Below are 25,319 nucleotides of genomic sequence, written 5' to 3'. Positions count from 1 at the left end.
TAAATGGTTGAGTTTGCACAACAATCTATGCCCCAAACCAAACAATATACAAGATAGCAGAGACTATTGTGTAAGCCCAGCCATTCCACTTTCTCGTCACCTTATAAAAAAGAAGAGGATATAAATTGGTGACCTCACAGGCACTGCTCAATATGGATCTAGGTCCAATCCATCATTAATCAGGAGGAATTGCATTTCCCCCAGTTCATATTGACAGTCTGAAGAACAGGAGAAAAGATACTGAGAAATAGCCCCTTCTGCATCCATTTTTGCCCTGAGATTCTTGTTGATCACTTATCATACAGCATCCTGAGCCATTAAAATAGCCACTTCGATTTGAAAGTTGTAAATATTGGACCCCTTAAGATGAGATCATATGCTACTAAGAGTTGGGAATGTCACACTGGGGCAGGAATTCCTTTCTCAAGAGAGTCATTATAACAGCTGCCTAACCATACTTCAGATGGCTTCCTAATCTCACTGGCAGATGTTGGCAGGAGCAAAAGACATCATAAAATTGCAAAAGACATCATAATCAGATGAGCATCTTCTCACATGTGCATGCCCCATCCCTAAGCTCAGGTTTTCCGAACACATGATTAAATGGGCAACGAAGCCGGAAGCTCTTCCAACCAACACCAAGGCAACTCAATTTCCACATCACAGCTTGTACAGCATTTTTCTGTTTCATGACAAAAGTGGTTTTTTTTAAAAAAAAAAAAAGAAACCAGAAACTTGAAAATATACAGTTAAAACAGACCCCCTCCCCCCAAGAGACTGGCCCTTTAAATAATAAACTCTAGGTGGTGATAAAAAGGACACCGTCCACCGATGAAGGGAGCTTTTCCTTAGCTCATCTTGTAACAGTAGACTCCAAATTTCCCAGTTTGGGGAAAGCCAAAACTTCGGACTCCTGTTTCTGGTGGGCCACAGTTGGGCCGGGGAGAAGTGATGGGGTAGCGCACGCTGCCATCCGCCAACCAGCCAGAATCACAGCGGTCCAGGTCCAAGAACTTCCATGCTGAGTAGAGCTGACCCACCTTGGCAATTTCAGCTTGGTCATCTTGGCAGGCTTGCTTGGCTTCTTCTAAGGTGAACTTCTTCTTGTGATCAAGATAGTAGACAGTCCCTGTTCGGGAGGGCAAAGAATATTTTACTGACATTCATGTATTTTTTTACATACATAACATGCATGCATACACACACACATACACACACACATATATATGTAGGTCTAGGTGTGTTCGGGTCTTTTCCCGTGTAAGATTAAGAGTATCTTGGCGACGTTCCGGCAAGGTCCCACTCGCCATCCTCAGGCTGGTGCTTTCGACTTCGTGCCATGCAAGCAGTGTGTGATCGGAGCTGCCATCTCTCTATAAATACTGGTTATTTATAGAGAGATGGCAGCTCCCCAGTATTTATAGAGAGACGGCAGCTCCGATCACACACTGCTTGCATGGCACGAAGCTGAAAGCACCAGCCTGAGGATGGCAAGTGGGACCTCGCCGAAACGTCGCCAAGATACTCTTAATCTTACACGGGAAAAGACCCGAACACACCTAGACCTACATACCTGTACCCGTGAAAATCTATGAAAACATATACATATACATATACATATACATATACATATACATATACATATATATATATATATAACAACTTTTCTAAAAATATGAGTTCCAGGTATACTTGTAAAAGAAGAAACAGACATCCTGAGATCTCCAGAACTAAAAATTCTATTTATTGTACTTACTAAGCTTTTGTCAGCCTCTGCTGACATGTCAGCGTATTAAGCTACCATTACAGAGATCTTGCCTTTGTATATCATTAATCAATTTAGCCCTTGCACATGTAATAGCCCTTCCAATCATCTCCCATCTGTAATTAACTTTTTTGCTTCAGTCATGTTAGTCAAAGGAGGCTTATCTCTTGTTGTTGGTTCCTCCCTTGGAATGCTTATCTCTATGAGGTGATGTTAACCTGCCAGCTATTGCAATTTGTTGCTTTGCTCAGAATTTAGTCAGAATTGCTAAAAAGAAAAGATAATGAATGCATTGCAACTGGTTAGGTTTGCATACTTGTTGAGCTTGTTATAGTCAAACAAGCCCATTGTTGGCTAACATAGTTTATGCTAAACAATAGTTATGAAACAAACCAGAGGGGCATAGATGACATAGTGCTAAGCCAGTGATTGGCAAGACATGTTTGATGAGTTCCTACATTGCTCTAACCTAAAAGTTAAAGTGATAAGCAGGTGATATGTGATTTCCCCCAAATATATACATATATATATGCTTTGTCTATGGAGATCCAGGTCATGGTTGTCTCAAAGATGCTCAATAGGTAATGGGAGATTAATGTACCCACCAGAACATGATAAAACAAAAGCAAAATTATAGTTGAGGTTGATTTCAACGCAAACCAAAAATCAAACAAAATAAGTAAGATGATGGCACATTCAAAGTATTCAAGAAAGGGATCCAGCCATGTGTATGTATATGTACACACACACACACACACACACACACACACATCTGAAAATGAAGTCTCTATTAATGTTGATACAATACAACTCAACAGAAGAACACTTTTTTAATGAAAAACGGTATTGGATTCCATCCTTAATCATTTTAGCTAAGAGGTCCAACAACAAATCAATGGTCCTACTTTGAAGATGCTCCCATTAACTGGTCTATAATTTAGTCTTTGGATACTTTTCATTTGATTAATTGCTGTTTTCAAAGCTCCTTCAAAGGCAGACAGGTGTACAGGACATGCTATTGGTGGATCACAAGTGATATCAGAACATGGACATCACCAAAAAGAGAAAAGATCCCCAGCCTATTACCTCTTTCTCAATACATGCTTCTCAATATAGACATACTCTTACATGTCTATAGAGGTTCTCAGTCACCTAGTCATCAGTTGTCCTAAAGGTGCTTTTTCTAGACACAACTGAACTTTCTGGTTTTTCTTTGAAAGCATTTCACTTTTCATCCAGGAAGCTTCTTCAGCTCTGACTGGATGGTGGGGAATGGTCTGCTTCTACAAATAGTTGCAGCCCCAGAGATAATTGCACTCACCTTTCAGGGCAGAAGAGAAGCAAAAGACATCAAAACGATGGAGGTTCTTGTGACGTTCTCCATAGCTTCTGATACCAGGTTGCAGGTGATGCCCACCACAAGGTTCCCGGGGTACTGTGATAGGATACTGGGCTGTGCCATCAATCAGCCAACCAGCATTGCACCAGTCTAAGCCATCTAACCAGGCCTGGAAGAGCTGGTCAAAGGAGGCTATTACTGCATCCTGATCTTCACAGATCTTCTTGGCTTCGTGGAAGTTAAGCTTATAGCGTCCATGGGGAGATTGGTATGGAAAGACCACTCCTGAATTGGGAAAAGCGAGCGAATATAAATGGAAAGATTACTGAAGGTGTGCATTTCGTAACTGGATAATCCAACATTCAAAACAAAGTACAGAGTTACATTGATGCCTGGAATTGGGGAGTGAATCAAACCCAACTTAAATTATCTTAATTTGGGAAAATGTTGTGTAAAACCGAGTTGGGCAACTTGTGGCCACTTAGACAGTGTTCGACTGGAACACATAGCATCCCTCACTGCTAGCCATACTGATAATAACAGCTGGAATTTTTAGTCAGCAACAAATGTTTTTAAAATATATCTCCAGATTACAGGCCGCATATTTTTGCTTTGGATCTGGATAATGTCAAAGCAATTGCACAATAGGCTGCTTACATCAAAAGGATACCAATAAAAATGACAGACTGATGGTGACATCTGGTGGCCAGAAAAAGGAAGAAACTCTATGTTATCTGGTCACCAAAATAAATATAATTGATTGATTCACATCCCTCCATCCATCTTTGCTGATCTACTCTTTCTAAATAAAACAGGAAAATACTTTCTTGCTATAGTCAGAAGTTAATCCATCAGATTAAATGTCTCGTTTCTACATTCATATCTTCACACCATACACATGCTTTTAAAAGCCTCATACACATTTTTGTAACTCTTTCTCCAATACACATTTCTTCTTACAGTTTTGTCTAGTGTACATAGCTGTCTCATAAGGTATGCCCTTAATTTGTTTTTTTAAGAATATATTCATCTTTATGCAATATTATCTTAATATAAATACGATTTGCGAGCATCTCGTTCTGTGGCTTTATTGTACATTTTTACTATATTTTTGCATCTGCATTTCAACTTTTACCTGAAAGCTCAAGAGAGTATATATGGAAATTGCTCTCTATTTTATTACTACAATAACCTAGTGCAGGAAATGTATCTTTAGAAGAGCAGGCAGAACCTGGGGGTGGGGTCAAGTGAGTAATCAGCCTAGAGTCATTACGTTGCCACAAGCAATCCAAGTCCAGCCACCCTTTAATTCTGTTGATCTAGTGCCAATTTAATGGCCATTAGTTGCCTTGATTCTTGTGAAAAAGCATGATCAATAAATCATCTTAACTGGAACTTAATGTGTAGTTCTGATTCTTCCTGCCTGACAGCATCTGTCTCTTAACATCATCCAGAAGCTCTGAGGCCAAATGGGTCTTCCCAGTTCAAGGCCAACTTCTTAATCATGTCATTATATCTCAGAATAAGTGGTGCAGTGACCTAGAGGTGGATATTGCCTCACAATCAGGAAGCTGTGGGTTCAATCCTAGGTAGAGGCTGATATTTCTCTCCCTAGGCACAATGAGAATATATCTGCTGAACACAACTCCTCATTGGCAACAGGAAGGGAATCCGGCCAGTAAACATTCTGCTAGTTCCATTCAGTTGCCCCGACTCCACCCTGCAAGGGATTACAGGGTCATTAAAAGACAAAAACAAAAATTATATGTCAGAATATTGGCCACATCAGTTCAATCCTACTCACCTTGCAATTCTAGATCCACAGTCCCACTTTCATCTTCCAAACCATCAATGACTTCACAGCGGTACTTCCCAGCATCATCCAAGCGCAGGTCATTGATCACCAAGGAGGCTTCATCAGAAGACTCTTGCTGCAGATGAGTCCGTCCACGGAACTCGCCAAAGCTGCGGTGATTTCTCCCAGATGCCACCAACACATCTCGATCTTTAGAGTTGTCCTCCCGCAGCTTGGACCATTTGATGCGGATCCTACGAGGGGCATCCAGTTTAGGGGCATAGTGATAATGGCAGGGCAGTGTAACATTGGCACCACGCTGGGTAGAGATGGCATCATCGGAGGTCTCAACCGTCAGTCGGACACCATTGAACGGACCTGAAAAAGGAAGAAACCAAGGTCAGATGTCAGGCAACAAGACTCAAAATACCAGATCAGGTGAACTACACTGGGAGAAGGTGCTTCTCAGATAAACTACAGTGGGAGGAGGTGTATCTCAGGTGAACCACAGTGGGAGAAGGTGCTTCTCAAGTGAACCACAGTGGGAGAAGGTGCTTCTCGGGTGAACCACAGTGGGAGAAGCTGTATCTCAGATGAACCACACTGGGAGAAATTGCTTCTCAAGTGAACCACACTGAGAGAAGATGTATCTCAAGTGAACCACAGTGGGAGAAGGTGTATCTCAGGTGAACCACAGTGGGATAAGGTGCTTCTCAAGTGAACCACTCTGGGAGAAGGTGCATCTGAGATAAACTACAGTGGGAGAAGGTGTATCTCAAGTGAACCACTCTGGGAGAAGGTGCATCTGAGATAAACTACAGTGGGAGAAGGTGTATCTCAGGTGTACCACAGTGGGAGAAGGTGCTTCTCAGATGAACCACACTGGGAGAAAGTGCTTCTTGGGTGAACCACACTGGGAGAAGGTGTATCTAAGGTGAACCACAGTGGGAGAAAGGTGCTTCTCAAGTGAACCACACTGGGAGAAAGTGCTTCTGGGTGAACCACACTGGGAGAAGGTGTATCTCAGGTGAATCACAGTGGGAGAAGGTGCTTCTCAAGTGAACCACACTGGGAGAAAGTGCTTCTTGGGTGAACCACACTGGGAGAAGGTGTATCTCAGGTGAACCACAGTGGGAGAAGGTGCTTCTCAAGTTAACCACAGTGGGAGAAGGTATATCTCAGGTAAACCACAGTGGGACAAGGTGCTTCTCGGGTGAACTACAGTGGGAGAAGCTGTATCTCAGGTGAACCACAGTGGGAGAAGGTGCTTCTCAAGTGAACCACTGGGAGAAAGTGCTTCTTGGGTGAACCACACTGGGAGAAGGTGTATCTCAGGTGAATCACAGTGGGAGAAGGTGCTTCTCAAGTGAACCACAGTGGGAGAAGGTGTTTCTCGGGTGAACCACAGTGGGAGAAGGTGATTCTCAGGTGAACCACAGTGGGAGAAGGTGCTTCTCAAGTGAACCACACTGGGAGAAAGTGTTCTCAGGTGAACCACAGTGGGAGAAGTTGCTTCTCAAGTGAACCACACTGAGAGAAGGTGTATCTCAAGTGAACCACAGTGGGAGAAGGTGTATCTCAGGTGAACCACACTGGGAGAAGGTGCATCTGAGATAAACTACAGTGGGAGAAGGTGTATCTCAAGTGAACCACACTGGGAGAAGGTGTATCTCAGGTGAACCACAGTGGGAGAAGGTGCTTCTCAAGTGAACCACAGTGGGAGAAGGTGCTTCTCAAGTGAACCACTCTGGGAGAAAGTGCTTCTCGGGTGAACCACACTGGGAGAAAGTGCTTCTGGGTGAACCACACTGGGAGAAGGTGTATCTCAGGTGAACCACAGTGGGAGAAAGTGCTTCTCGAGTGAACCACACTGGGAGAAGGTGTATCTCAGGTGAACCACAGTGGGAGAAGGTGCTTCTCAAGTGAACCACAGTGGGAGAAGGTGCTTCTCAAGTGAACCACAGTGGGAGAAGGTGTATCTCAGGTGAACCACACTGGGAGAAGGTGCATCTGAGATAAACTACAGTGGGAGAAGGTGTATCTCAGGTGTACCACAGTGGGAGAAGGTGCTTCTCAAGTGAACCACTGGGAGAAAGTGCTTCTTGGGTGAACCACACTGGGAGAAGGTGTATCTCAGGTGAACCACAGTGGGAGAAGGTGCTTCTCAAGTGAACCACAGTGGGAGAAGGTGTATCTTGGGTGAACCACAGTGGGAGAAGGTGCTTCTCGGGTGAACCACAGTGGGAGAAGGTGTATCTCAGGTGAACCACAGTGGGAGAAGGTGCTTCTTGGGTGAACCACACTGGGAGAAGGTGTATCTCAGGTGAACCACAGTGGGAGAAATTGCTTCTCAAGTGAACCACACTGAGAGAAGGTGTATCTCAAGTGAACCACAGTGGGAGAAGGTGTATCTCAGGTGAACCACACTGGGAGAAGGTGCATCTGAGATAAACTACAGTGGGAGAAGGTGTATCTCAAGTGAACCACTCTGGGAGAAGGTGCATCTGAGATAAACTACAGTGGGAGAAGGTGTATCTCAGGTGAACCACAGTGGGAGAAGGTGCTTCTCAAGTGAACCACTCTGGGAGAAAGTGCTTCTCGGGTGAACCACTCTGGGAGAAAGTGCTTCTCGGGTGAACCACACTGGGAGAAGGTGTATCTCAGGTGAACCACAGTGGGAGAAAGTGCTTCTCGAGTGAACCACACTGAGAGAAGGTGTATCTCAAGGGAACCACAGTGGGAGAAGGTGCTTCTCAAGTGAACCACAGTGGGAGAAGGTGCTTCTCAAGTGAACCACTCTGGGAGAAGGTGCATCTGAGATAAACTACAGTGGGAGAAGGTGTATCTCAGGTGAACCACAGTGGGAGAAGGTGCTTCTCAAGTGAACCACAGTGGGAGAAGGTGTATCTCAAGGGAACCACAGTGGGAGAAGGTGCTTCTCAAGTGAACCACAGTGGGAGAAGGTGCTTCTCAAGTGAACCACAGTGGGAGAAGGTGTATCTCAGGTGAATGACAATGGGAGAAGGTGTATCTCAGGTGAACCACACTGGGAAAAGATGCTTCTCAGGTGAACCACACTGGGAGAAGGTGTTCTCCAGCTCTGGTTTGCAGACGCCCTAAAGGAGGGCCTGGCAATTAATTTTCCGAAGGAGCCACATAAGAAACTAGAGTGTTGTGGAGGGTTGAACTAATAGGGAAGTGAAGGTACATAGCATGCACACACTCCCATAGGTATATTGAGAAATAATAGCAGTTGCCTTCAAAATAAAAGAAATCCATGTGGGCCAAACAGGGACAACCAAAGGACCAGATGTGACCTGGGGGTCAAAAAATGCCCAAAGGCAAACAAAAGGCTGAACTGAAATGGACCTTGGACTAACTCAGTAGAGCAATTTTTATAATTTAATGTAATTTGCAAACAACTGCAGTGCTATAAAATGTGCACATTTCTTGTTAGGTCAAACAATTCTCTGACCCCAGTTGTCCATAAATCATATCAAAATTAAATGGGAAAATTGTGAAAGCTCGACTACAGTTTTTATTTCTCTCCTGTATGCTCTAATATTCTCCTATCAGAGCCCTGGTATTTTTTTTCTATAAATTTTCAATGAATTGATTTGTTAACTATTTACTCTACCCACCAAGCCCAGGTACTCATCTCCCCCATCCAAACTGCATCTTCTCCATCTCCTTGATCATCACCTTTATCATTCATGAGTCCGTCATAGTAGAAGCCATTGTAGAAAGGGAGGCTGCCATGACCACTCCCTGTCTGTAGCAACATCACCACCAGGGGAAGGAGCATCACTTCTGGAAGATTCTGGAACTGGAAGGAAAACCTGACAAGTGAAGGAAGAAACCATCCAGATTAATAGTGTCTTACTACATTGCCTCACCTGCAGGCAGCATCAAATTGACTTTAGGTGATTCCCCCTCAAGCTAAGCAAGATAGACCCATAGCATAGGACAGGAAGAAACAAACACAGTTTATTAATTTTGACTTTATATGAGCCGCGGTGGTGCAGGCTACTTCTGCTGACTGCCAGCTGCCTGCAATTTGGCAGTTCGAATCTCACCAGGCTCAAGGTTGACTCAGCCTTCCATTCTTCTGAAGTGGGTAAAATGAGGACCCAGATTGTTGGGGGCAATACACTGACGCTGTAAACTGCTTAGAGAGGGCTGTAAAAGCACTATGAAGCACTATGAAGCTATTACTCTTTATCCCACTTTTATTGCTTTAGAAAAAACTCAAGGCAGCAATCACATAGAAACAACTCAAGGCAGCAAAACATATAGAATACTCCTTCCTCTTCCTATTTTCACCACAAGGACCACCTGTGGGGTGGCTGAGAGAATGTGTCTGGCCCCCCAGCAGTCTTCCATGCCAAAGACAGGACTAGAACTCAGTCTCCTGGTTTCTCAGCCAGTACTCTAACCACTACACCAAATTGACTTAGGTCAGTGCATTCTATCTCTTAGCAATCCTGGCTTCAGGAAAAGGAACTGGGCATTGGCAATCTAACTGAATTTGTACCATACTGAGGAAATATCCCAATACAAATAAGGTTTTTCAACTTCCTTCTTAAGGGCTTTGATTTATTCATGCTTTTTCTTTCCCACCTTTCTCCCTAACTTCCAAAGTTCAAATGATGCTTGGACTTTTTAAAATAGTATTTTAGAAATTTGTATCCTGTTTGGAAAGAGGGTTTTGTTTCATTTTGGGGTTTTGTCGCATTTAGGAACTGACATTTGTCTGCATGCTGAGAAAGATATGCATCCCCTGAATTTTTTTTTTCAAAGGCTGGAGTTTCACAGTAGTTTCAAAATGTCATGACTTCATGAAATCATCCTTTTATTTGTGAGATGGGTGGTCTCTACATATTTAATTTTATATATATAATAAATAATAATAAATAAATAAAAAATAAACATATTTATTTAATTTTAAGCAACCTTACTCCTCTTCCCCCAGAATTCACGGACTCCTCCATAAACCACTTTTCGTGGTTTTCCTCTGTTGTTTTTTATCCCTTTTTTTATTTACATGATGCAAGGGTCCTCGAGAACACAACTAAATAGAGGTCTACAGTTAAAGGATAAAGATTCCCTCAATTTGAGTTCAATTTCCAGTGACAACATAAAGATAGACAGTTCCTTGGCAGCAGTCCTGAAGTGGCTTGTAATTTCCTTCCTCAAGGAAGTTTTACTAACTTTTCCATCTAGCATATAATTCTGGAATTTCCTGGTGATATCTCCTCCAAGCAATCCTGCTTAGCCTTTTTATGATCAGCCAAGGTCAGCTAAGTAATGTTGCCTATCTGGGCAAAACTATTTTGGAATGCTTTTATGGCTTTCCAAGTGCCATAAAACATTTTTAATTCTGAAGTTTCCAAAATCTTTAAAAAAAAAAACACTGGGGAAACCACTTCTCAATACTTCTTTGTTCTTTTCTATTCTTTAAATCTAAAACATGTCATGATGAGTCCTTTTTTTGTACTCACAGTTTTCTGCCTGCCTTGGGCTCACTTAGCCTAGAAAAATATAAATACCGTGGCTTTTGGAGAATGGATTTATATAACTTGGGTGAAAGGCAACTTAAAGCTGCGAATTCTAAGTGGTTGGCAACCCATTTTTTCCAACTCTTAGCATTGGAAGAACAGATTCAGCAGATGTTCAAATGTCCATTCTTAAGGGGATTAAAGAAGAATAACAGAATAACAGAGTTGGAAGGGACCTTGGAGGTCTTCTAGTCCAACTCCCTGCTCAGGCAAGAAGCCATATACCCTTTCAGACAAATGGTTGTCCAATCCCTCCTTTAAAACGTTCAGTGTTGGAGCATTCACAACTTCTGGAGGCAACTGATTAATTGTTCTGTCAGGAAATTCCTCCTTAGTTCTAAGTTGCTTCTCTCCTTGATTGGTTTCCATCCATTGCTTCTTGTCCTGTCCTCGGGTGCTTTGGCTTGACCCCCTCTCCCTTGTGGAAACCCCTGAGACACTGGAACACTGCTATTATGTTATCCCTAGCCCTTCTTTTCATTAAAGTAGAATACTCAATTCCAGAAACCCTTCCTTATATGTTTTAGCCTCCAATACCCAGAAATTACTACATATATATTAAAAAGTAATTGCTTCCTTTAACTGAGTTCAAAATTTGGTGATTATGTAGACACCTCCATGGAAAAGGGGACAACAACATGGTGCTTTTTCAAAAGGCAACTGAAGTTTGTTTTTTCTCTCTTGAAGACGTTTCACTTCTTATCCAAGAGGCATATTCAGTTCAGATTTAAAATAAGTCTTGGTCAGGCAGAGATTCAGCATCGTGAGCCACAATGAAGCAGTGGTTAGAATGCAGTACTGCAGGCTACTTCTGCTGACTGCTGGCTTCCAGCAATTCGAGTCCCACCAGGCTCAAGGTTGACTCAGCCTTCCCTCCTTCCAAGGTTGGTAAAATGAGGACCCAGATTGTTGGGGAAAATAGGCTGACTCTGTAAACCATTTAGAGAGGGCTGTAAAGCATTGTGAAGCACTTTATAAGTCTAAATGCTATTGCTATTGTACATATGTGGTCTGGGCTGAGGTTAGTTCCATCACCTAACATGCTGTTTTATAACAGTTGCTTCTTCACTACCACAACAGCTTCACCTGCTGGAATGCAGATGAAGAGTGAAGACACATCGTAAGAAGCCATAGTCTCATCCAGATTCAGATTCAGTTTCCAAACCTTGCTGACAAAGCCTGAAGAACAAAGATGCATCTTGGATGAGAAGTGAAACATCTTCAAGAGAAATTAAAACAAACACAGAAAGTCCAGTTGCCTTTTGAAAAAAGTACCCTTGGAACTCTTCTGCTATTTTTTTTCTTCCCATGTAGCTAATAAGCCAAGATTTACTAAAGGAACTTGCATTCCATTGCTAGTTAGCCCTAATCCTGCTTTCTTCTGTGCCTTCTCCAGGTCAGAGAGCTGCTTCCACTTGCTGAGACATACATTAAATAACATAAAAGAAATCAAATCCAATATTAGCGACCACCCACTCTTTGGAGGGTGGTCCCTAGCATGCTACCTAAAGGCCAATTGTGTCTGCCAGCCTCAAAAATATTGCACACCCTTAGTATAACCCCTCGAATACAAATGAGCTCCAGTGAAGCACACACAAATCACATACTTTTGCAGCTAAGCATGCCTCCCCCACCCCCAAAATTAATTTGATGGAAAAGTGCTTCACCAGAACTTCATTGTATCTCATAGACAGTACATCTCATTAAGGTGACATGAATGCATCTTTAATTTCTCCTCCAAAGCAAGAATGGATCTCTTTCTCTCCTTCTCGCAGGGCAATACTATTGCAAGTTGCCTGGCTTGATAGATTGAATCTCAAAATGCTGTTCCTTTCTGCCCACAGAGGGCACTTTGCACCCATCACTAATTTTTCCCTGTAGCTCTGTTTGCTCAGAGTTTTGACTTGTTGGCCTCCAGGCTAGGCAAAGATTGAATCTCCTTTCAAAATTGCCACCTCCCTGTCTGCACCAAAGGAGCAGCTTTATCAAGAGGATTCCCCCACCCCACTTCTTATCAAAGGCCTTAAATGGCCTTTCTCATCACACCCACATATTGCAGAAATTCACATGCTTGGCTTCTTACTTACTGAGCCCAATAATGAGTGTCTTCTTAGCCCTGTGAACTCTGGAAAAAATGTCAAAGGTGGTCATCATAGTAACTGCAAACTGATGTGTTAAATTACAGCAGAACAGAGCCAAAATGTTGTTGGGTGTGGTGGCAGAATACTAAGAAGATGGAAAGGCAGGTATCATAAAACAGCATAACTGGCTGGCTGATGCCTTCAATAGGAGCATCCCAGGTGAAGTATTTTGTAGGCCTCATTTATCCATATTCAAGGGACAGAATAACCTGTGCTATCCTCTAATTTGCTTAAATTTCTTAAATAAAGCCATGTTTAAGCACCAGAGGGCAGGACAAGAAGTGATGGGTGGAAGCTTGTTAAAGAGAATTCCAGCCTAGAACTAGCTTTGGTCACCACACTATAAAACAGATGTTGAGACTCTAGAAAGAGTGCAGAGAAGAGCAACCAAGATGATTACGGGACCAGAGCAGTGATAGGATTCAAATTGTTCTTACTACCAGTTCTGTGGGCATGGTTTGGTGGGCATGGCAGGGGAAGGATACTGTAAAATCTCCAGTCAGAGGTGGGATTTGCCGGTATTCAAAATTTCTGCTACCAGTTCTCCAGAATTGGTCAGAACCTGCTGAATACCACCTCTGGGCCAGAGGCTAAAACATACGATGAAAGGTTGCAGGAACTGGGCATGGCTAGTTAGTGAAGAGAAGGACCAGGGGAGACATGATAACAGTCTTCCAATATTTGAGGGGCTGCCACAGGGAGGAAGGGGTCAAGCTATTTTCCAAAGCACCCGAAGGCCAGACAAGGATGGAAACTAATCAAGGAGAGATTCAAACTAGAAATAAGGAAAACTTTTCTGACAGTGAAAGCAATCAACCCATGGAACAGAAGTTGCCTTCAGAAGTTGTGGGAGCTTCATCACTGGAGGCTTTCAAGAAGAGACTGGACTGCCATTTGTCAGCAATGGTGTAGGACAAGGGTCTTCAAACTTGACAGCTTTGAGACTTGTGGACTTCAACTCCCTGAATTCCTTCTCCAGTCATGTTAGCTCAGGAATTCTGGGAGTTGAAGTCCACAAATCTTAAACTTGTCAAGCTTGAAGACCCTCAGTGTAGGGTCTCCTGTAAAAGGCAGTCATTATAGTAACTTGAAGCTGATATGCCAAATTACAGCAGAATATAATCAAAATGTCACAGAATGTTTACTGTTAGGAGTGGGTGGCAGAAAAGTAAGAAGATGGTAGAGTTGGATTAGAAGACCTATAAGGTCCCTTCCAAGTCTGTTAATCTGTTTAATCTGCTTAACTAAGGATACATTTTCTGACAGTGACAGTGGGAACAATTAATCAATGGAGCAGCATGCCTCCTGGAGTTGTGGCTGCTCCATCACTGGAGGTTTTCAAAGATAGACTGGACAGCCTTTTGACCTGGATGTTATAAGGTTTCCTGCTTGAGGAAGGTGTTGGATTAGAAGACCCCTGGGGTCCCTTCCAGCCTTTCTTGAACAAGCCTCAGTTCAATTCAGGTTCTTGAATAAGCCACCATCGCATGGACTCACGCACAGGCAGAGTCTTGGCCATGGTTTAACAACCCACAGTGACTGCATTTGCACATAAAGGCCAAATCAAGGCAACCACATCATGGTTTTGTGCAAGCCACATTTGTTTAAATGCAAAATGCCTAGAGTTCAGTCCATGTATCCCTAAACTAAAGGTAATTATCCTTTTTACTACCAAGATGTGCCGGAGACATATTTCACTTTTACAGCAATAGTATTTCCTTTCCAACTGAAACACAGTAAGAATTGCTTGCTTGCGCATTCATCCGTCTGCCCATATTTCTGAGCTAACAGCTCGAACCTATGCAAGTTAAGCACTGTTTAAGTTCCAGGAGAGTGCATGGAACTGAGCCCTAGGCTGCTGCCTAACTGAACATCTGTACACATGTTTATGGAGACAAATCCTATTAAGTGTATCAGGATTTAGGATTTCAGCTAAATCTCTGTGTATTTAGTTCCTTGAATGGAAGAGAATGGTATGCAAGGAGGGAGATTCTGTTAAAGGATGCTACAGAAGCAGAGATCCAACCTTTAGGAAGGGCAGGAATAAAATCTCTGCCAGCTTATAACTTTAAATTCAGAACGTCTCATGCAGCAGAGAATAGGCAGCCTCATCTGTGGCATTAGAGATTGGCTTCAAAATATGCTTTATTTTGACATTTAAATCATGCCACTCTTCTATTTATTTATTACATTTAAGAGCCATGGTGGCGCAATGATTAACATGCAGTATTGCGGGCTAATTCTTCAGACTGCCAGCAGTTCGATTCTGACCAGCTAAAGGTTGAGTCAGTTTCTATCCTTCCGAGGTCGCTAAAATGAGGAGCCAGATTGTTGGGGGCAAGAGGCTGACTCTGTAAACCGCTTAGAGAGGGCTGGAAAGCACTGCAAAGTGGTATATAAGTCTAAGTGCTATTGCTATTCACAGCCCAATTTCTCTTCCAGAAATTCAAGATTGTGAGTGTATCCTCTCTACTCCCATAACATTTTAGCCTCAAAAACACCCTGAGAGATCAATTAGGTGCAAAGTCTAGATGACCCAAGGTTAAGCCTAAGGGTATACGTATGTAAATATATATTATGCATATGTCCTGTAAAAGTTTTATTAGCACTTTGAATCTGCACCACCTCATTCTTGGACCAGTACTCTAAACCCAAGGTTCCTTTAAAAGGAACAACCAATTAAAGAGTCAAAATGCAAATGGATATATCTGGGAGAAATTTCCAGGCAACATGTTCTACAGAGTGACAAATTGATCTTGTCTAAGAACAAGCATCCATGTTCTTAAAGCAGAACTAACCTGAAGGTGGAATCCTCATATTAAACGATTTTGTACTGTATCATAGATTTGCTAATGCTAATGAGCATAATAAAAAGGGGCAGATTAGAACATAAAACAATAGAGTTGGAAAGAACCCCAGGTTTTCTATTCCAACCTCTTGCTTGAGCAGGAGACCCTACACCATTTCAGATAAATGATTGTTGGATCTTTTTTTTTGAAAGCTTCCAGTGATAGAGCACCCACAATTTTTGAAGGCAAGCTGCTCCACTGGTTGATTGTTCTCACCATTAGGAAATTTCTCCTTAATTCTTGGTTGCTTCTCTAGGTTAGTTTTCAAACATTGTTTCTCATCTTGCCTTCTGGTGCTTTGGAAAATAGTTTGATCCCATCATCTTTGTAGGAGCCACTCAAATACTAGAACAGTACTATCATATCACTCCTAGTCCTTCTTTTCATTAGATGACACCTACCCAATTCCTGCAACCGTTCTTCATATGTTTTCAGCCCCCTAATCATCTTTGTTGCTCTTCTCTGCACTCTTTCTAGAGGCTCAACATCTTTTTTTTATATTGTGGTGATCAGAAATGGATGCATATTCTGAGTGTGCCTTACTAAAGCAGTACTAGAACTTCTCTTGATCTTGATTCTATCCCTCTATTAATGCAGCCTAGGATTTAACTGCCTTGTTTATGAAGCAGGCAAACAGCATCCTTTCAGGCCTGCCTATTTCAATGAGAGCTAGTTTGGCATAGTGGTAAAGGCGAAACCAGGATATTGTGAGTTCTAGTCCCACCTTAGGCACCATGCCAGCTGAGTGACCTTGGGCTAGTCACTTTCTCTCAGCCCTAGGAAGGAGGCAATGGCAAACCACTTCTGGAAAACCTCGTCAAGAAAACTGCAGAGATAGGCCATCTCTGAGAATTGAATAGAAGGGAGGAAAAATGGAACAGAAACTATTCTTCAATTTCTTGACTCAAACTGCCTATTCCTTTACAACTCTGACATAAAATAGACATCATCGTGGTGGCACCAGGATAAAAAAATAAGTAAATAGACTTAATATTACAAATTGGGGGATTCTAGGAGAGTTGTGCATGGCTTGGTTGGAGCTATTATCGCTTGTCTTTAAACAGAGCCATTGGTTCTGGAACAATCCTTAGAACACGAGTTCTATCATCTTTTGTGCAGCTAATCACATTTCCCCTAAGCCCCCCCCCCCCCAACCCTTTATTTCTCTCAAAATTGTCCACTATAAATTGTGATTACGGTCTTTGGAAGGACTTTTATTTTAAAAACACCCAGCACAATGCCTCTTCAAAGTCCCACCATTATTTATCATGTAATAATAGCATTGACAAGAGTAAATTACATGTTGGCATTCTTTTTAGATTTCCCACAGAGAAGGGGGGGTGGGAATCAGAGACATCCTTGTACATTCTACAAGTTTTTAAAAAAATCTTAACTTACAGAAATGATGAAATAAAACAGAAAAGGGGCAGGGAGTACCTTTAAAAGACTCCCCAATCCTATCAAATCGAGACTTAACATAAGAAGAAGTGTATATACTACACACAATCTAATACTTACACACAATCCAAACAAGAGAATCTGTTTTATCTGGTAGGTGGGAAGTAAAACAATTAACCTGATCCTTTTGCGATCAGTTTTTACATATTCACTGCACCCAGTTTGGGAGATGCCAAGAAGATTCATTCAGCTTTTTAACAGCCAAGTGTAAGCTATTCTCCAAAGCACCTGAGGGTAAGACAAGAAGCAACGGGTGGAAACTCACCCAGAAGCAACTTAGAACTAAGGAGAAATTTCCTGACAGTTAGAACAATTAATCAGTGGAATGACTTTCCTCCAGAGGCTGTGAAGGTTCCAACACTGGAAATTTTTAAGAAGAGTTTGGATAACCTTTTCTCTGAAGTGGTGTAGGGTTTCCTGCCTAAGCAGGGGGTTGGACTAGAAGACCTCCAAGTTCCCTTCCAACTCTGTTACTCTACTCCACTCCACTCCACTCCACTCCACTCCACTCCATTAGAGGCAAAGCCCCATAAATTTCAAGGAGCGGCTTCTGCAGGACATGGTTAATCTTGCTTGATCTACAAAATCTAAGCAAAAATACTGGTTCCATTGGGATTCACCAAGGAATCCCAAGGCTGGAAATCAAAACAACTATATCCACAGACTCTCCAGAAATTCAGCTTGACTCAAATTTGAAACTTTATGTTCCTTAGCCTACTTTGTCTAGCAGCACCTGGCCAAACTTGGTTTGTCTAAGAAGCTAAGTAAGGTAGATCCTGTTTAGCAATAGGGTAGGAGAGCACCAGAGAATCCTTTAAGCAAGACTGGAAAGTACAGAGAGTGATTGACCTACGAACTCAACGTAGCACCAAATCTCTGTTGCTAAGCAAGACATTTGTTAAATCCATTTTGCCCCATTTTATGACCTTTCTTGATACAATTGTTAAGTGAATCACTGCAGTTGTTGAGTTAGTCACACGGTCGTTAAGTTAAATCTGACTTCCTCACTGACTTTGCTTGTCAGAAGGTCGCAAAAGGGGATCACATGATCCCAGAACACTGCAACAGTCATAAATACGAGTCAGTTGCCAAGTCATCTAAATTTTGATCGCGTGACCATGGGGATACTGCAATGGTCTTAAGTGTGAAAAATGGTCATATGTCATTTTTTTGCCATGCCATTGTAACTTTGAACACTCACTGAAATGAACTGTTGTGAGAACTATTAAAAAAAGTTTCAATGGTTACAAAAGGAGAACCTTATTAAGGTGAAGAGAGCGAGACCCTCTGACTTACAACAATTCATTTAACAACTGTTTGAAGTTACAATGGTGCTGAAAAACTGACACGCGACCAGTCCTCAGACTTATGACCTTTGCAGCATCCCTACCATCATGTAATCAAAATTCAGGTGTTTGGCAACTAGCTTGTATTTATAACAACCAACAACCTATACCAGGTTGTTGCTAACCTTTTTGGGCTCTTGTGCCAAAAATTGTGCGCGTGCTGGCATGCGCGCGCTCATGTGCCAGCATCCAGAAGGCAATATGCACCCACACACACACGCCCCTGTGCATGCACGCACAATCCCCCACACTGCCCCCTTGGCCCCCTTACCTGTATGCGCCTCACAGCTGATTTTTTGGCCGGTTTGAGGCCTTTTTCAGTCTCCCAGAGGCTTGAAAAAAGCCTCTGCAGGTTTTGCAGGCCGAATAATAGGCCTGTTTTGTCACTTCCGGCATTACAGGAAGTGATGAAACAGGCCTATTTGGCCTGCAGAGTCTTTTTTCAAGCCTCTGGGAGACCGAAAAAGGCCTCAAACCAGCCAAAAATCAGCTGTGAGGCACGTGCATGCACAGTGAGGTAAGTTTGCCTGCGGCTCGTGGGCCGGCACAAATGGCTCTGCGAGCCACAGGTTTGCCATCACAGATCTATACCATTTGTCTGAAATGCTATAGGGTTTCCTTTCTGAGCAGGGGGTTGGACTAGAAGACCTCCAAGGTTCCTTCCAACTCTCTTATTCTATTCTAACATGGCAGCATCTGGGGTGATATGATGGCCATTTGTGACTTTTCTAGGGATCTTCTGACAAGCGAAGCCAATGGGGGAGAAAGCCAGATTCACTTAAGAACCACACAATTCACTTAATGACTGTGTGGCCAAAAAAAAAGGTTGCAATCCATTCAATGAGCACATCGCTTATTGACAGATGTTCCAATCCCAATTATGGTTGCAAATTATGGATTATCTCTATATAGATCTGTCCATAATAGCATAACATCGTGGATCTAGTGAGCAAGTTGACCTGCTGTTCAGGAAAACTTATTTGCTGGTTCTAAAAGGTGCTATCAGATTCCTTTTGATTTATGGACATGCATAAATGAAATTGCCAGGAGTCCAGTTAGACTCAAAGAAAGCTCTACCTTCTCACTAGGAGGTAAACAAGTTTACAGTCCCTAAGATTGGACGTGTTTTTTTTTTCACCATTAGCCACTGAACCATTTCCTGTTCGTAGTAAGAAAGTTTGGGTAAAGAGCATCCATTCAAATCTAGCAGTAAAAATAAATTCTTGGACTGAGAACCTCTTCCAGATATTCTAGGTTTTCAAGCCAAGCTAGATTACTTCCAGAGTTATTAACTTGCATAGGGAAAACTCAGGATTTTATATAAAATTAAAGTAGATCCCGTAATCCTGATTTTAACTGTAACCCTGACCAAATTTATTTGGAAGGAAGCGTTGGTGTAAAGCACTTATACTTCTAAGGAGTGGGTTGCACATCATGGGCAATGGAATAGCAATAGAAATAGCACTTAGATTTATATACCGCTTCCCAGTGCTTTACATTCATCTCTAAGCGGTTTACAGAGTCAGCATATTGCCCCTAACAATCTGGGTCATTTTACCGACCTCAGAAAGATGGAAGGCTGAGTCAACCTTCAGCCAGTGAGAATCAAACTGCTGGCAGTGGGTAGAGTTAGCCTGCAGTCTCAAAAGCACTTAGACTTATATATTGCTTCACAGTGCTTTACAGCCCTCTCTAAGCAGTTTACAGAGTCAGCAACTTGCCCACCACAATCTGCATCCTCATTTTACCCACCTCGGAAGGATGGAAAGTTGAGTCAACCTTGAGCCTGGTGAGAACTGAACTGCCAAATTTACAGGCAGCCAGCAGCCAGCAAAAGCAGCCTGCAGTACTGCAATCTAACCACTGCACCACCGTGGCTCATACACCGAGGTATACATTTTATTAACACACCGTTAAGCAAACTGATTTGGGAAGTCAAGTTAGTTGAATGGTACAAGAGTCCATTTAGTGACCAAAGTTACAATGGCACTGAAAAAGTGACATGACCTTTTTCACACCATTGCAGCATCCTCATGTTCACTGTGAACAAAATGTGGGTGCTTGGCAGCTAGTTCATATTTATGATGGTTGCAGTGTCCTGGAGTTAGGTGATCAGCTTTTGTGACTTTCTCTTCAGCAAAGTCAATAGGGAAGCCCAGATTCACTTAGCAACCAAGTTACTAATAACTACAATGACTCATTTAACAACAGTGGCAAGAAAGGTGGTCAATGGGGCAAAACTCACTTAGCAAATGTCTCACTTAACAACATAAATGTTGGGCTCCATGGCGATCATAAGTCAAGGACTACCTGTATCCCAAAGTTGGTTCTGAAGAGGGAAGGGGTAAAAAGTGATCAATTACAGAATTCAGTAAAAGTTATCACAAGAACAGGAGTCATTGGCAAACACAATAGAACCAGAGGGATTCCTTCATCCCTCTTTAGATGAGATCCATTACTAGCCTGATATTGAAAGGGTCACCAAAGCAGCAGAATTACATGGCCAGCATTAAGACTGGGGCTCCAAAGCCACCACTGAGTCAAAGATGAGTCATGAATTTCCAAAGGTTGATGAATTCAGAATAGTTTCCCTGGCATCATTGATAGGTGGTGCTAAGTCAGCATGGAATTTTGGAAAGAAATCAAACATGTCCCTCAGCTGATGATGGCTTCATTACTTTGCAACATATCTGTCTACTGCCTTTCTTTATCAAGTGGAGCAGTGGTGGGATTCAAATATTTTTTACTACCGGTTCTGTGGGTGTGGCTTGGTGGGCGTGGCAGGGGAAGGATACTGCAAAATCTCCAATCAGAGGTGGTTCTCTGAACTACTCAAAATTTCTGCTACCGGTTCTCTAGAACTGGTCAGAACCTGCTGAATGCCACCTCTGGAGTGGAGGCAAGTAGTATCTCTTCCAACTAACAGTTTTATTCAAAGGTACAATTTCCCACGAACTGCAATCACTTCATCAGAGCCATAGTATTAGTCTGAAAGGATGCTTCAGACTCCAGTGCCCCCCACCATTGATTAACAGGGCTCTCCTCTGACAATGCCTGTGAAATATAGAATGGAGAGAACAAAGAGTTAGAAGAGACCTTGGAGTTCTTCTAATCCAACCCCCTGTTGGAGCAGGAGACCCTATATCTAATAGGGTATAATAATTTGATCATTCCTGATAGGACTGATTAAATTATTATACTGGGATGCATCATAACCTGGGATGGTTTAAGTTTTAGGTAGGAAGGTTGAAGATTCCCACTATCTATTGTGGAAGGTGTAAGATATATTACTTTTACAAAAAGACTTTGGCATCTCTCAGAGAAGGAAAATGGACCCCTGATGCAAAGCAAGTTTTAAGGCATCAGCATTTCAGTGTTATCACAGATCCACCAACTCATCTTGAAGAAACCGGTGCTGCAATCCAATCCATGCTTGTACCAGAGTGGAAAATTTAGAAAATCTGTTGGCTCAGTGGGACAGGGTTTCCAAGTATATATAGAAAGGCAGAGTTGCTTTCATAAATTCCATCAAGAGACCAAGCAGTGCAAAACATACAGCTATGTATTTGCTTTAGTTTATCCCAACCCATAGAGCAGCTGGAAAGAGTTCATCACGTCAGGGTAGTCATACAGTGCATAGAATTCCCCAACCTGAAGTGAAGTCATGGCTTATTGTAAATAATTAATCAGCAGTAGGTAAAAGTTGCTAAGTTAGCTCAGTGGCTAAGGCGCTGAGCTTGTCGACCAGAAAGGTCGGCAGTTCAGCAGTTCAAATCCCTAGCTCTGTGTAACAGAGTGAACTCCCACTACTTGTCCCAGCTTCTGCCAACCTAGCAGTTTGAAAGCACGTAAAAATGCAAGTAGAAAAATAAGGGACCACTTTGGTGGGAAGGTAACAGTGTTCTGTGCACCTTTGGCATTTAGTCATGCCAGCCACATGACCACGGAGACGTCTTTGGACAGCACTGGCTCTTCGGCTTTATAACACAGATGAGCACCACCCCCTAGAGCCAGAAACGACAAGAAGACAAGAACGTATGTGCAAGGGGAACCTTTACCTTTAAGTAAAAGTTACTAATTCAAATAATCGTGCAATTTCACCATTCTTGGGAGGTAATCTGACAGTTAATCTCAGGTTTTCATCGAATGAGACCACAGTCCACAGGCTATTCCTTTCCGTCATCCTTTTCTAGGAAAAGTTATTATTTACATTGGTCTGGTTACCGGTTTATCAGTTTGGTCAAGTGGTTAAGGCACCAGACTATAAACCAGGAGACTATGAATTCTCGTTCCACCTTAGATATGAAAGCTGGCTGGGTGATTTTGAGCCAATCACTAGGAGATGGTGAGGTCTAGTCCTGCCTTAGACATAAAAGCCAGTTAGGTGGCTTTTTGGCCAATCTCCAGGAGCCAGTGAGTTCTAGTCCCTCCTTAGGTATGAAATCTGGCTGGGTGACTTTAGGGCAGTCTCTCTTTCTCAGCCCAACCCACATCACAGGGTTGTTGTTGCACGGAAGATAGGAGGAGGAGGAAGTATGTTTGCTGCCTTGAGTTATTGATAAAAAAATAAGACAGAATACAATACATAAATTGTAATTACTTTGGACGAATTTTCTCCACTCCCTTTCCTTATTCACTTCAAAATTATCCTGTATCCATTCAAGGATTTCATCACTGGATATCAAGTTTATGCCTGTTAAAACTTTCTTTCGTATCAGCAGTTCTCTGCCTGCTAGGCTCAGATGGGTTTCCATCCATCCTCCTGTTCCTTTCCTACACTCAGGTGGTAGCCCAGGTAATTTCATCCTTACATATGTTGGGCTCAGTCTTAATACCCCTTTTTTAAGAGGTCGCTGGCCACTAAATGCAAAGGGATGCTTCCCAACAATGCAACCTGATCAGGCCATACATTTCAGGTCTCTTTGGCAGCCGAGCCCACCTTGATAACACCAGAGGCATCTCCATGCTTGTAGACAATCAGTCCAGTTGAGTTTGGTCTTAAGATCAAGGCGCCGTTTGGACGAACTTCAAAGTAGCTGGATCCTCCCCACTGCTCTCCAGCACAAATATGAAAAAGATAAAACGAAATCAGCCTGTACTGCAATGGCCCTGTGCAACCTGACAATACGCCAATAAGAGGCAGGCTTGAAATGTTCCAAAGTGTCTTAATTGGTAGGGATCTTCTGCTTGGTAGTTTTAACAGAACGGCAGTGTTGGAAGGGACCTTGGAGGTCTTCTAGTCCAACCCCACCCCACCCCGCCGCCGCCTTCAAGCAGGACACCCTATACCATTTCAAACAAATGGTTGTCCGATCTCTTCTTTCACAAAAAAAGAGATCCATAGCTTGGCGATACTCCACACCTTCGTTTGCCTCTCTAGCCTTGCACAAGGGTTGTGTGTGTTCCCGCAAGGTGCAGATTTACCAAAATTCACACATTCTCTGGGTTGCACAATACGCTGAATTACACCCGGACCAAACAAGCTGAGTTCACACAACCAAGTAAAAACCAAGGCTGGGGAGGACAACAAACCCTAACTGAGATAAACCCTTAAAAATCAAGGCTCTGCACCCGCCAGGTTTATCACCCACCGGCCGGATTCTCTAGGTGTGTGTGGTATCCTCGTTACCCCCTCTGCAAATTGCTCCCTACTTCTCCCCTTCCTCAAATTTCTCCTCCACTTCTCACGTTCCGCCTCATACCCGCGGATCGGGTTGCCTAGGTGGACCGCAAAGGGGTTTAAAATTGCGCCAGGGCGCGTTCGTGCCTCCCGCACTCCGATCCTGCCTCCTCCCGGTTCGCCCCTCCGGGGGATGAAAGTCAAAGTCCCAGCGGAGAAAAAGAGGGTCTCTCTCTCTCCCCTTCCTCCCTCTCTCTCTTTCCCTCCCTCTCTCTTTCTCCCTCCCTCTCTCTTTCTCTCTCTCAGTCTTTCTCTTCCTCCCTCCCTCTCTCCCTCCATTTCTCTTTCTCTCTCCCCCTCCAACGCGTTGTGATTTTCTTTCTCTCCCTCCCTCTCTCTCTCTCTCTCTCTCTCCCTCCCACCCTCTTTCTCTCTCTCCAGCTTCTGCAAATCTTACTTACGGAGCAAGAGGGCATAACAAGCCCGCAGCGTCCTGAAACGGACTCTACCAGCAGCAACTGCAGCAGCAGCAGCAACAGCCGAAAAGTTGAAACTTCCCTCCGCGGCGGGCAAAAACCAACTGAGCCTCTTGCAACTTTAGCGAAGTGGGTTGTAGAGCCGCAGGGCGGGGCGGCGGCGACCCAAAAGGAAACCGCGGCAGGACCAACCCCTTAAAGGAACACGCGAGCCCTCCACCCCCCGACCCCACCAGCTCCCCCCGAGCCTGGGACCCCGGGAAGGACTCCGCTGGCTTCTCGCTTTCTGATTTTTTTTTTTTCCCTCGCGCTGAGATTTTCGGCAACACCCGTCTCGTCTGAAGGTGGGGAAAGGTCCCCCGGGGCAGGGGCAGGGGCAGAGTTAGCCTTCCCTAATTCTTATTCACGCCTTTGCTTCAGAGGGAGCTTGTCTTATTTACGGCTTGGCTTCGGCGCTTTAAATATTTGTCGGCTGCTTCCAGTTAGAAACATGCCAAATAATTTTTATTTGTTTTTATTTTTTTGGTAACAGCTACTGCGAGAGTTTGCAAGGGTTACTGCAAATTTTAACAGGTCTTGTGGCCAGGATTGTCCTTTCGTTATTTATTTATTTATTTTATCGAGGAGGAGGAGGAGGAGGAGGAGGAGGAGAGAATATTGGATGAAAAAAAAAAGCACAATATTTTCATCGTTTAAGCATGTGTGCGAGAGGTTATTACATAACCCTGATCCATAACAACATCTGATCTGAACTGATCTGGACCTCCAGAAACTGTGGATGCTCCAACACTGGAAGTTTTCAAGAAGAGATTGGACAACCCTTTGTCTGAAGTGGTGTAGGGTTTCCTGCCTGAGAAGGGGGTTGGACTAGAAGATCTCCAAGGTCCCTTCCAACTCTGTTATTCTATTCTATTATGTTCATCTTCATAATCATAAGGGAATCATAGTGAAATTGAAGGAGAAAATGGGTAA

The 25,319-nt window shown here is 43.1% G+C and overlaps 1 protein-coding gene across 3 annotated transcripts; it reads right to left on the bottom strand.

Moving 5' to 3' along the window:
• Window positions 1-626: 626 nt before the first annotated feature.
• Window positions 627-24,635, bottom strand: HAPLN3 (hyaluronan and proteoglycan link protein 3). Of its 3 annotated transcripts, none has more exons than XM_026681866.2 (6): window positions 24,333-24,635; window positions 23,191-23,301; window positions 8,602-8,738; window positions 4,909-5,277; window positions 3,087-3,389; window positions 627-1,129 (listed from the first exon to the last, which is right to left on the bottom strand). In XM_026681866.2, exons 2-6 carry the CDS (start codon window positions 23,214-23,216, stop codon window positions 849-851), a joined length of 1,116 nt encoding a protein of 371 aa, XP_026537651.1. In that variant the 5' UTR covers window positions 23,217-23,301; window positions 24,333-24,635; the 3' UTR covers window positions 627-848. The 3 variants fall into 3 exon arrangements, with proteins under 3 accessions (XP_026537651.1, XP_087828899.1, XP_087828898.1); XM_087972773.1 differs by lacking the exon at window positions 23,191-23,301 and adding an exon at window positions 16,966-17,133 and having other exon boundaries at window positions 24,333-24,491; XM_087972772.1 differs by lacking the exon at window positions 23,191-23,301 and having other exon boundaries at window positions 24,333-24,478.
• Between the last annotated feature and the right edge of the window lie 684 nt (window positions 24,636-25,319).

This window comes from Notechis scutatus, chromosome 11, assembly GCF_049901735.1.
Source record: "Notechis scutatus isolate UNSWTSFEM ecotype Mainland chromosome 11, rNotScu1.2, whole genome shotgun sequence".
NCBI lineage: Eukaryota > Metazoa > Chordata > Lepidosauria > Squamata > Elapidae > Notechis > Notechis scutatus.
This window is presented reverse-complemented; position numbering and strand designations above follow the sequence as displayed.

What these genes read in the sequence shown, in the direction of transcription:
- HAPLN3 (XM_026681866.2), bottom strand. Translation starts at nt 23,216, where the DNA reads ATGGAGATGCCTCTGGTGTTATCAAG. An exon ending in TGTGGATCTAGAATTGCAAG is followed by an intron (nt 3,390 to 4,908) that starts GTGAGTAGGATT and finishes TTCCCAATTCAG; the next exon opens with GAGTGGTCTTTCCATACCAA. An exon ending in CTTCTCTTCTGCCCTGAAAG is followed by an intron (nt 1,130 to 3,086) that starts GTGAGTGCAATT and finishes CCTCCCGAACAG; the next exon opens with GGACTGTCTACTATCTTGAT.